This window comes from Watersipora subatra, chromosome 2 (assembly GCF_963576615.1).
Source record: "Watersipora subatra chromosome 2, tzWatSuba1.1, whole genome shotgun sequence".
NCBI lineage: Eukaryota > Metazoa > Bryozoa > Gymnolaemata > Cheilostomatida > Watersiporidae > Watersipora > Watersipora subatra.
Genome location: NC_088709.1, coordinates 30,192,066 through 30,205,236, shown reverse-complemented (window position 1 = coordinate 30,205,236; position 13,171 = coordinate 30,192,066). Strand labels below are relative to the sequence as shown.

The 13,171-nt window shown below is 33.2% G+C and overlaps 1 protein-coding gene across 1 annotated transcript; it reads right to left on the bottom strand.

The window, feature by feature from the left end:
* Positions 1 to 3,609: 3,609 nt before the first annotated feature.
* On the bottom strand, positions 3,610 to 13,171 carry LOC137387599 (uncharacterized). Its single transcript, XM_068074066.1, has 7 exons — positions 13,036 to 13,171; positions 10,787 to 11,167; positions 9,102 to 9,369; positions 8,131 to 8,210; positions 7,548 to 7,664; positions 4,980 to 5,172; positions 3,610 to 4,346 (listed from the first exon to the last, which is right to left on the bottom strand). Exons 1-7 carry the CDS (start codon positions 13,100 to 13,102, stop codon positions 4,259 to 4,261), a joined length of 1,194 nt encoding a protein of 397 aa, XP_067930167.1. The 5' UTR covers positions 13,103 to 13,171; the 3' UTR covers positions 3,610 to 4,258.

Genomic DNA, 13,171 nt, shown 5'->3' with positions numbered 1-13,171 from the left:
TATAGTGTGAACTAGCCCTGATCCTCACTACAACTAAACAAATGTATCATGACCCTGATTAGATGCTGTGTGTGCTTATTTGAAAGCTATCAGTTTGCAAACTTCAAAAAAGAGTAAATTCTTAATCGCAAGTGTTGTCATAGCTGAGCGATCAATAATTTTTTGTAATAGACATACAAATCAATAAAAATAATTTATAGATTAAAAGAGCTTTTTTTTCTTTATATACTGAAATACTTTATCCTCTATATTGCAAAGACAACTTCTGTATACTTCTACCTGGGCACTCGCGGATGCTTATAGTACTATAGGCAAATTTACCCTGTTTTTGTTGTCCAATTAATGAGCAACTTGACCAGCATCACTTATCAGCAGTTTCCAAACTAGTTGCGGCTGTCTAAGAGTAAGGGCTTTGATGAAACCACCGCAAAAAAAGCAGGCAGGAACCTAATGCAAACTTGCATCAGAAGTTGTACCCTCTGAAGTTGTACCCTCAGAATTATAGAATGCTCACCAAATCTCCTACAGTCCTACTATTACAAAAAAGAATTTAAAATGTTTTGTTCATTAGTTATCAGTTAAAGCAAATGCACTAAGTATCAATTAAGCTGATTGGTTGGTACAAATTATTTTCTAACTCTATTAAACTCCTAACAATTTTAGTGGTTTGCAAAGATTTAAATTTTAGCACTAAAAATTACTTCAAGCATTTTGAAAAGTAAGCTTCTCATTCAGAAGATACCCATGATATCTTTCGGCAAACAGCAGAGTTTCATTAGTCAGAGCTGTTCAAATAGATTATAGGAGTAATAGTGTCCAAGTGTAACTACATGTTTGGCAACCCTTCTCAGAAAAACGAGTCATTATTTTGGCAACTTTCCAATTACTTGCTCTATACATTTTAGCTTGTTAGTCTACAGGCTACTTGTTATTCCACAGGCTACTTGTTAGTCCACAGGCTACATGTTGGCCCACAGGCTACTTGTTAGTGTACAGACTACTTGTTAGTCCACAGGCTACTTGTTAGTCTACAGGCTACTTGTTAGTCTATAGGCTACTTGTTAGTCCACAGGCTACTTGTTAATCCACAGGCTACTTGTTAGACTACAGGCTACTTGTTAGTCTACAGGCTACTTGTTAGTCCACAGGCTACTTGTTAGTCTACAGGCTACTTGTTAATCTACAGGCTACTTGTTAGTCCACAGGCTACTTGTTAGTCCACAGGCTACTTGTTAGTCTACAGGCTACTTGTTAGTCTACAGGCTACTTGTTAGTCTACAGGCTACTTGTTAATCTACAGGCTACTTGTTAGTCCACAGGCTACTTGTTAGTCCACAGGCTACTTGTTAGTCTACAGGCTACTTGTTAGTCTACAGGCTACTTGTTAGTCTACAGGCTACTTGTTAGTCTACAGGCTACTTGTTAGTCTACAGGCTACTTGTTAGTCCACAGGCTACTTGTTAATCCACAGGCTACTTGTTAGACTACAGGCTACTTGTTAGTCCACAGGCTACTTGTTAGTCCACAAGCTACTTGTTAGTATACAGGCTACTTGTTAGTCTACAGGCTACTTGTTAGTCCACAGGCTTCTTGTTAGTCCACAGGCTACTTGTTAGTCTACAGGCTACTTGTTAGTCCACTGGCTACTTGTTGGTCCACAGGCTACTTGTTAGTCTACAGGCTACTTGTTAGTCCACAGGCTACTTGTTAGTCTACAGGCTACTAGTTAGTCTACAGGCTACTTGTTAGTCCACATGCTACCTGTTAGTCCACAAGCTACTTGTTAGTTTACAGGCTAGCTGGACAAAATTTCAACTAGACACGTTTTGTTGTGGAAATATTTACTTTTTTTAATCCAAACCGGCATACTTTGCTGTAAAATACTAAATATTACTACAAATACTCTTTGCTGCTGACCTAGCATGTTGGGATCATGGTAAAAGTACTCGTTGTTGATTTTGACTGCTTACCTAAAGTATAGAGCAAATTGTAGCTGAGATAAATTTGTTCTCTAAAAGGATTTCGCATAATATCATCTACTGCTTACAACGATTTACCATTAAAAGGCTAATAGACAGTTGAAAGACTCTGTGAATTCTGATATCTATGTTTACTATTTATGAAATACCTTATTGTCACTGTGCATGTGTGAGTGCATGTGTTTGGGCGCGAGCACGCGTGTGTGTGCGTGTGTGAGTGTGTGCGTGCGTATGTGAGTGTGTGCGAGTGGGAGTGTGTGTGCCGAGGCATGTGTGTGTGTGCTTGTGTGTGCAGGTGCATATGTGCAAGCGCATGCATGTGTACATTTGTGTGTGCGTGCATGCGTGCTTGTGCGTGAGTTAGTCCAAGTAAGCGCTGCACACTCCCACAATTTCGGTGTACTTAATCCAAACTTTTCATATATATATGTGCTCTCTGCCTTCTGTGGCGTTGCTAAAAACTTTGATCTCAAAACTCCATCTGGTTCCTGAAAACCAGCACTTTCAACATCTACCTGCAGAAAACCTGATTGTAAGTGAATGAAATCCTGGGCATCACCAAGCTAACTGGTGAACGTGCTCGTAGGTAAATAGGAAAGCAGTCAGTTAGTGTATTAGAGTACTAGTCAATTTAGCTGAACTTCCTAAGTTTTAATTCAGAACAAACCAAACCTTTTTGGAGAACATTAATTACCGCCTATAGTGTTTCTTCAGTGCGACGGTTTCTAGCAAGCGGCTTGCTTGTCTAATGTGTCAGGAGAGATCGTTATGTGTGCTAACAAAACGCAGACAATAACAATCTGCATAACTATTCTGAAGTTCCAGCAGGTGGCCAATTGGTGCAGTATTACAGTATACAGTATCAGACTACCGATCTGAATGTAAAGAAAAGTAATCTCTTTTCTTAATCTTCATTAATGACTTTAGGCAGAGAGCGAATATGGCTCTTATTATAGTAAAGATAAGCTCAAGTAATGGACTGCTTTCTGGCGGTACTATAATAAAAGCAGTGCTTCATGACGCTGATGAGTTATAAGACCAGATGGCCAGAACTCTATGCATTGACCTCTCACATTTTATGACAAGTTTATGGTAAAAAAGTTAGCCCTTGCCATGCAATGCTGAGCTCAATATCATGCTCAGTATTGAATACTTCTATTTTCCATAGAAATGCACCACAATCGATATGATTGGCAACTGAAGAATGCCCCTTTGCATGCAATAAGTACAATAGACTTCAATAAACATGATCATGAGATTTCATAATGAAAGCAGTGTAGCAATATTTTATTTTAATTTACCGATTCAAAGTAAACGAAATCTTTAACATTTCCAGACTTACTGCTGGCTATGATTAACTGAGACTAAAACTGTTTGGTCATCTGCTCAAATAAATGTGATTTATTAAAAAGGTAAAAATCTGTTAAGAGTGAACAACTCCTTATTTGCATCTTAGCGGTAATAATATTGAAAGAGTAGCTGCTGTATCTGTATGAGATGTGCTGCTATTGGTTGTTGTAACCAAAATTTATAATTTTAAAATAGACACAGACAAATAAGAATTGCACACATTTTTGTAATGGATATGCAACATGTATTTAGCATCTACATAGGTAAATGCATATTTCTATCAAACCTTTTTATTGCAGATGATTAAAATAAGTTTTTTTTTGCAGCAAATAATACACAATTATAACACATAACAAGCAATGCACGGATAACAACAAATCAATATTTGGTAAAGGCAAAACAACTTAACTGAAAAACATTTGTATTAATCCACTATTATTTTATGTCAAAATGGTTTGCAGGAGGTTTAATTAATAGTAAAATCAACCAAACAGCCATAACTTTGTTGATCATGAAAAAAATGTGACATACAGTTTCTTTTCTCTGGAAGAGACTGCTGCTTTGACTCTTGAAAAGAAGTTGATTGAAACTTCTCAGACTTTTGAAAAGTTGACAAATACTCTTTTTAGAGATTCTTTGTGACACTATACATTTCTTAAAGTATACAAAAGTTTACAAAAGTAGTTTTCCTGGATCATCATATGTGCGTACAAAACTTTTAATTGTTGAAAACTCATCACCCTTTGATGCTTTAAATAATGTGAATGCGATGATAAAGTTTTTGGCATAATAATATTTTTGCACCCAAATATTTGCTCTACATAGTATCGAGCGGTTAAAAAGAATCTCCTAAAATATATTGTATGGCAGAAGCTGTCATTAATGTTTCTTTACTGAATCACTCCAAAACACCTACGGCTAACGAGAATTTATGGAAATACAACGCTTTCATATATGTCTTCTTCATCATTGACGTAAATGATTGGTTCTGCAAACTTTTGACCTGTGTTCTGGTTGCTACAAAAGAATCAATCGAAGTTTTAAAATTACTTTCCAGTGTATGAATATTCTATTAAAGCATCCAAATTAATATGGTGTCAAACCAATAAATGCAAGAGCCATAAATCCCGACATTGCTAAACTAAGTTAGTATTTTAACTTGAAAACTTGTTTTCAAGTGATGCCAAGGGTTTCTATGTTAGTTTCCAATTCCAATAATTATAGTTTATTTTGTCTTTATCAAATATGTATTCAAAAGATCTTGCAAAACTCTAAGAATTATTCTCTATATTGTCTATGTTGAAACCTTTAGATCATTGTAAGTGGACGCTAAAAGTATTACAAGAATAAGCAGATTTTTGTACAGCAATTTAAGCTCTCCATAAACTCTAAAACGTGCTGATGAACTTGCTTTGTTTTTCTTTTGTACGTTTTAAATGCTTTTTAACGTGTTTTAATATTGAACAAGAAATCATTTGCTGCTACTGGTAGCCACCACTAGAATAACAAAGCATTATTATTAAACAAACATCTCTTTAGTCAGATAATTTGAGTATATCTGGTATTTACACTGAGAAGTTTCATTAAGGAAAAGAATCAAGGCATCTTTAAAAAACAATTGGATCAAATACATGAAGACTTCAATTTTACCTGTACAGCACATCAGAGTTTTTTCTTTGTTCATATGGCGCAGAGCTGTAGTAAATTTCACGAGGTTCTTCATAGCTTTCTTCTGTCTCTGGAGAGCCATAATATTTAACTTCTGGTGTTATCGATTGGTAGCTTTCTTCTATATCTTGAGAGCCATAATATTTAGCTTCTGGTGTTTCCTCTCTAGATTTAACTGTAAAATCAATCACAAGCTGTATGTTAGATTTTCCATAAACTGATTAGTATTTTGTCTCAATTCTATCTGTCAAGCTGTTAGATTTTTACGCAAGGTTTCTATACAAGTTCTATAGCTAAATGGCGTTCTATGGTTCTAACTAAAGCAAAGTCAAGAGGTTTTTATGGTCTAAATAATAACATTTTGTTTGGCATTTCAATTTTTTTATTAGTAAAAGTTTATCTATCTTCTTGAAGGTCAGAAATAATAACTGCTTTTATTTTTTCATAAGAAATACATGTACATATGCATGTACCATGCTCTAATAAATATGTGAGCACCAAGTACATACGAGTAGATTTACATTAATCTGTATACGTATAAGGTCAAGTTTAGTTATTATATTACTAACTATTATTGTTGACTTTTACAAGTTCATTTGTTAAAACTATTTTTTTGATGTTTTATTTCTGCATTTTGGTTAGGCAAAGTTTATGAATTGTTCATAGAGCGTTCACTTCATAAGCAACGATGTACAAGAGCCTTTGTAAAAATGTGCAATTGATTATTATAATACTGCAACAAAATTTTAAACAGAGGTTGCAAAATAGCACGAGACTTTAAAAACTAATTTAGACTGAAAATAACATTTCAAATGTAATTTAAATTTCAAAGACACTTATGGCGTATGTACATCAGAATAAGATGCGTATATATAAATGTATATATATTAATGTATATACATATACATTTATATTTAGGTATTTATATATTAATGTATATTAGTGTAGATGTATAGTAGGTAAATGCTCGGCATTGCTCGGGTAATAATAAAGTATTTGTACTAAAAATTTGTTTTCATTTAACATATAACAACATTTACAATTATAAATTTTAAACTTCTTATCATGAACAAAAGGTTTTGTGCACTTAAAACAAAATAAGAGAAAAAATAAAACAGCTGTAAAGTTGTTTAAATGTAACATGCAAAATAATGAGCAATTAATGGCTAAATAAAGTTTATTTACTACACTCACAATAAAAATATGATTTAGTGTACGATTATAAGTTTTTAATTTGTTTCAGTGTTGCCATCGTAAAGCAAAAATGCCATATAGAGTTGTATAGAAACCCATAGTAATTATCTAATGCAACAGCCCATGATAAAAATCATCCAAATTTTATATACATACTGTACGCATTAAAAATTATTAAGAAAGTAATATGTTAACCCAAGTAATTATAGTCTAGAAAAAATGTAGCATTACAGTGTACTACATGGAGTACGTATGGTAAGAGGTTTCCTTCTTTGAGACAGATGTATAATATAGACATGGAATATAACTTGAATGGATTTAGCTAACTGAAAACAAACTTGAAATCAAAGTTTAGTACGTATTTCACAAAACTGAACTTCAACATCATCATCAGCTAAAACTTTTTCACCTGTTTAAGGCTCCATTTTTGTTATAACTTACATGTATGACAAATAATGCTGAACTGAGATAGAGAGCGAGCGAGCATTGTGTCTTTCAGGCGTTGTAACAGTGAATAACATATCGACATCTTCCTTATTTTGAGGTAATCAGCACACCGGCTGCACAGTCTTAATGTTGATAGAATTTTATGTGCTCATCATATGACAAGAAAAAATCGAGACAAAAAAAATGAAGCAAAGAGCAAAAAAACATTGTGTTCTAGGCAAAGAAAATCATAAAACAGGAGCATCATAAACCGAGGGCACAGTGTATTAATTATTAATGAAAAGTATGTATTTAACATATGCATTCGGGAAAAGGATGTACAGTATATCATAAAAGCAAATGGTGTAATAAGAATGGCTTTGCCTTGTAGTTATGTGAGCTTGTTAATAGACTTGCTGTTCGAATGTCACGAGTTCATATCCAGTAAGAAAGTAATTTTTCATTGTTATAACGAAACTTTGTTGCTATAACTGGGCAGATGACATGCAGACAGACAAACACAAAATTTTATATGTATAAATTTATGTGTAGATAGACAACCTCTCTGCCTTTGAACATAGCTGTAAGTCACACCGAGTTAGAGCAAATTTTATTTATCATATATTGATAAAAACTTTTATTATACATTTGTAAGTAGTAGGAGAGGTCTAAAAGCCAATGTATCTAAAAAATAATTAAAAATTTGTTTCAAATTTGTGATTTCTTTGCTGTAAATACCTAAAATTAACTTAATTTCATCAAATTATCAAATTAATCAAATTAGAAAGCAAAATGACTATAACGTATTTCAGCAAGACCAATTTCTCAAACATTGGCGTTACCAATTATTTCCATAAATAACTTAGCTGCACACAAAGCAAGCTATCAAATAGAGATCAAAAAGTGCCAAAACATATGTTTGTTACATACTTTGTCCTGGTAGGAGATATGGTGTTTGAATTGGTATGGGATACGGCGTTCGAATCGGTATAGGTCGTGGTATACCAGGGATGGGAGCTTTCAACTCCATTGCTTGCCTCTTTTGCCCTTTAATTGTATCAGAATGTGAAACTAGAAGTTATATCAACTTCTAAACAAAATGTCTGTACCTGTGAAGCATTGCAAATAAATTACAATCTCTGCTTTTAGAAAAAACCTAAATTACATTGTGAACCTGTAAAACTATTAAAACAATATTTTGGCAGTGGCATAGTCTTCAACAGATAAAAATTGTTTATGTGAGGATATCAAAGTTAAACCTAGTTCTTTTATGGTTCTGGCTTTTATAGTCTTTCAAGTCTTTCTTGTTTACCAATGTGCATATTTGATAATTATAAAAATTTTATCAAGCTATTAACAATAAGTAGTGACTGCGATACTAATCTATTTTGCATACATCTAGATGCGATCGATCATCCTATTATCAGGTTGAGATCTCAAAACCAAGTTTCAAACTAGGATTTCAGATTATACTCGCTATTTGATTTAATAAGCTTGAATACTTGGAATGTACCAGTTTTGGCATGAGAGTTGGCTTGAGCTGAATTAGCTTGGTTCAAAGCGCTAGTCAGTGCTTCAACATCCCCTGTCAGCCTACAACAAAGCACTAAAGTCATATTTTTTGGAAAACATATTACATTGTTAAGCTTTTGAGCAGAGATAAGTTCTTGCACAACTGTGAAATCAGTTTGCGCGATTACCAAAATCGACAACAAGTGAATCACGGAACATATGCTGGAAGTAAAAGATGAATAAGAAAAATGAGATGGTGTACAAAAGGCCAAATGTAAACATATGAATAACATGTGAATAGACTAGTTAACGAAGCAAGAATAAAATGTATCCAAAATTTGCCAAACAGTCGTACCGATAGTTGAGAAAAACAATTACAGAAAATCAAAAAGCATATTTTGAGTAGGTTTTAGATAATATGGCTACACGTTGGTACAACCCAAATAATGGTATATGATCCTGATGGCCGATATGTGAACAAAATTACATTGCTAGTAGAAATTGAGCAGATCTGAGGAGACTAATGATTAACGTTTATAGAGACAGCTGGTGCAACAGCTGAAAATGGAAATTGTTAGAATATCTTTAAAAATAGTGGAATAAGTCTGGGCATTAATTGTTGACCAAATACTGACCATTTTTATAATAACACTTAGTTAATAAAGAGATTTGAGAATTTGACTGTTTGTTCAATATCCATACCTATCTTGCATTCCAAAAGTCCTTGATAACATTCACATTCACAAGGGAAGGTGAGAAAAATAAATTAATATCTTAGCTAGTACACCCTTACACACTCGCCTATAATTGATCCATAATGTTATATTACTTATGTTGTGGTTGTTGAACATTTTACAAAGGCGAGATATTCAAGCATAACTATGGCAGTAACATCAGTCTATGAAAACCAGTCATTAGTAAACCCGTAACATCAGTCTATGGAAACCAATTATTAGTAAAAATAAAACTTACCTTTGGAGTTTTCTTTTCACTATGAATACTGTTATTGTTGCCCCTCCAACTAGAACCACAGCTACACCACAGCTTATCAGTGCGATCAAAGTTGTATCTTCTATTGTTTGATAATCAGACGCTGATGGATTGGTTGTTAAACTCAACCAGCCAACAGGAATCCCAAATTTTGAGTCTGGTGTAGGCGTTGGGGTCGACGAAGATATAGAATAAGTTGTAGAGAACGGTGTTGTAGTCGTTGTAGGTTGTGTTGTTGTTCTAGGATAAACTGAAATTTATATAGGTAAAGATGTGACAACTTTGAATGTGCCATCAGCATGTTTGTATTTAAGTATTTAAGCTTACTAAAATGTTTCGCTGCAGCACTTTTTTGCAAAATAGATCAACAGAGAAGCAAAATGTCAACCTTTATTAAACCTTGAATTGGTGTCAAAGCACAAAAATAAAAACCATTCAACAAATAAACTTTTATTTTTGTATGACAAAAGCACTTAATAAATGGTCAAGTTTAGATTAGTTAATTTAAAAAAGTAAAATCAAAGGAATTTGTCGAAACAGAATATTGGTCAGTTGTAAAATTTCAGAAATTTCTGTTTTTATAATCTAATTAGTAGCACGTTTAATTGCTTTCACTATTACTGGGTTTCTACGCTTTGAATAGATTTACAGTTGCTTCCACTTTGAGTCATAGAAACGGTGAAATCTGAACAGATTTAATGCCATTTAATTTCACAAAATTTGTGCAAAGTGGATTTGTACTCTATTAAAAGTACAGACCATGAGTAGCTATTTGAAAAGTTATTTGTGTTGACCAATAAAGCGCTAATGTTTTTGGTACTGAGCATCAAATGAGTGAGCAAATCAGTCTAATCACTGCGCCATGCACTGTATTTTGATTCGATAACGAGCTCATTGAATACAATAATAGTAACAATAATGATGATGTAATAGACAGGCGCTGCATACCCATGAAAAAAGAACAGAATCTGTCTGAACAGAATTCCTTTTACCAGGAGTAGACTCAAAGACACCAGGTACTTTTTACTATTTTAGCAATAGTAGTTGATGCATCGAGATGCTTGTTTTTAAAATGGCAATTCTTTTGACTATGTGGTTGTAGCATGCCACATAATGAATGAGGAATATGTGAACTAGCTTCTACCTCTCTGGTAGCAAGGCTTACTGAATCCACTATCACTCGTAATAATTTTAAGGTTATTTCCATAACCTTTGTAATATAGTCCTGGCCTGTTTGTAATGTAGTCCTGGCCTGTTTGTACAGTAATAAAGCTAAACTATTACTAGCCCTCTTACCAGCACCGTGCACTATGAGATATCTTCATAAGTAATCATGTCATGAGTGATATAGGTACTGAGTGATATTGTGGTAATGTCGTTGTCTTTGTATCTTACTCCTGGGTTTGATTCCAGTGCGACGCATTCATTTTTTTAATACTACTCTTAGCCTTTTTTCGCGCAGATGGGCTAATGAACTTGTTATTATAATAATGATTACACCATATATATTACATAAAGAGTGCTATGGTTCACCCCATTAAAACCATTAACAGCCTATTTTTGCACTTATAATGAAAAATGCTAACATTTGCAAAATTTTTAAAAGCTTTTTTACGACCAGCTTTGATCTACACACTAATATATAAGCTAACTTAAATGATTTATACCTGTGTAAGTTAGCTGAAACTTGTGGTTTAAGACGTTCCTTGTTGATCTGAATTCAAAGACAATTACATCCGGATTATGGCCATTATGAAACCGAATTATTGATTTCTCCTCTCCGAAAGCACAAAGTGGTCGATAAGTTAAATTTGAATCAACATTTTTCCAAAGTACATATAAATAGTTTCCAGAGCCACATGTATTAGTCTGAATCTGCGGCAAATCAAATGTTTTTCCAGTAGAAAAATCCGTTGTTGATTGTGGAGGCAGCGTCACATTAAGGACACACAAATAATCGCCGTCGTATGCTTGTGGGTAACCCGGACTTTCAATTGTTCCTGTTGAAGTGATATCAATGGATCTACTGGGGCATATGTTGACAGCATCTGAAAAACATGAAATTACATGTTATTGTGTCAAAGCAGAAAACTATGCTATTAATACATGAAATAATTGTGCATGTCTCGCTGATAGTTTTTACAACACTATTTTAGAAAAAAATATAAAAAACTGATATTTAATTTTTTGCAGTTGTTTAGAACAGAACTTTATAATGGAAAATAGTATTTAAAATAGTGATCAATTCACGCTAAAGTGATCGGAAGTAAACTTTATTTTTGTTGCTTTTTGTAACAAAATTTGAAATTAAAAATAAAGGTTTAATAAAAAGAATTGAATTTAAAAAAAACGTTTCAGATTGGTTGTGTAACATAAAATGTTGCAGAAGTATGTAGAATCTTTCACATTCACACAATACAATATGAATAGTGTGAGAAATCCCTTTGCATGCAAATTTTAAACCATTTAAATTTCTTCTTTAAAGTTAGATCTTAACCAGCTCTTGCGCCAGCTGCTGTTTGAACAGTTAAGCTTGGAGAATGTAGCATAGGCACTTTTAAATAACTTTGAAACTTGATAAAACAGATAATTAAAAATTCTTCTGAGTAATATTCTTGAAGGAAACTTTTTAATCAATAGCGCAGAAATGAAAAATTTAAAATACAACAACCCTAGTTGTAAACTAGTAATGAAAACTAACTATTTATGGTTTTTGTAAACATTAACTATAATATATTTAAAAGATATAACTTTAAATCTAAATACGCTATGCAGGTAGAAGATAAGTTGTTCATAAAATCACACCTAAACTACAAATTTCTGATCTACTTTGCAAGTGTGAACTACTAACTGCTGCAGCTGACAGTGTAAAGTTTGCGATTAGGACCTAAAAGACACGTGTACAACAGGCTGACTAGAGATCTTGCTCTGTCGTAGTTCTGTTAGTGTTTATTTCAACCAATAATACAATCAGCCGTGATAAGGTTAGCTCTAACTCGGCTCATTGTTTGTCCAATCTTTGCTATTATTAGAGCTGGGTAAGATCAAAGCCACCCTAAGAGCATTATAAAAAAATATTGCCCTACACAGAAATTAAATTTATATATTCAGCTAAAGACACTACCTCCTGTGTCACTCAACTACTACTCAAATTTACAGAATTAGTGTGCAGGTGTTTATTACTTGTTAAAATCTTTCACAGTGCATCAAATAGCCTGGGTACTACTAAAAGAGTGTGTATGAACTGTATACACATGATGTATAATAAACAGACAGTAGTGTTAGGGTGGGTTACAGCTTAATCAATAAACACTATTGGTTTACAAAAAAAGTTTTCGTTATAACCAAAGGCATAATAATAAAAACAATAATAATATTAATAATAATGATAACAATATTAGTAATAATAATAATAACAATAATACAGCATACTACAGCATACTTATGAGATGCACTCTAATAATTGCTACTCATGTGTAATGTTACAAAAAAGTTGCTAGTCTTTAAAACATAATTATATAAACTTTTTGCCTAGAAATGGCAACAGTGAGAGCCTAGAAAAATAAGAACAAACTCAGCAAAAACTCAGTGTAAAGCTACAAGTAGAAACTAAACTGTGAGCCACACCTTAAGTTTCAATAAAAAATAAAGTATCTTGGGTTAATTACTTTGAAAAATATGGGTCATTCATCAACCTCTCACATTAAACCATTTTATCAGCTGTGCTTGTAAAAGCAATTTGCTTTTTTATTTAGTCAAATTGAAACCAGTTTAATTTTTATAATGACAAGAAAATTTTGAGCTTTACACTGGATTGTTTTAAAAATGGTGAGTAAGGTCGTGTACTTTATAATAGGAAGTACTCCATCAATTTATGAAACGGTATCTACCACTAGTAAAACATAAAATAACTTACCAGTTGAATTATAGGTAAGTTTTAAGCTAATTATTAGCAATACCGCTGTAAGACTTGCCAGCCCCATTCTAATGCGTAGCTTCAAAGTGTTGTGTGTAGACAATACAGTTGCTCAAAGCAGTAGCTATAGGGTATA

Coding starts and splice junctions, on each gene's coding strand:
- LOC137387599 (XM_068074066.1), bottom strand. CDS start 13,102: ATGGGGCTGGCAAGTCTTACAGCGGTATTGCTAATAATTAGCTTAAAA. Junction 5,173..7,547: donor ATATCTCCTACCAGGACAAA/GTATGTAACAAA, acceptor TTGATTTTACAG/TTAAATCTAGAGAGGAAACA. Junction 4,347..4,979: donor AACTCTGATGTGCTGTACAG/GTAAAATTGAAG, acceptor ATTCTTTTGTAG/CAACCAGAACACAGGTCAAA.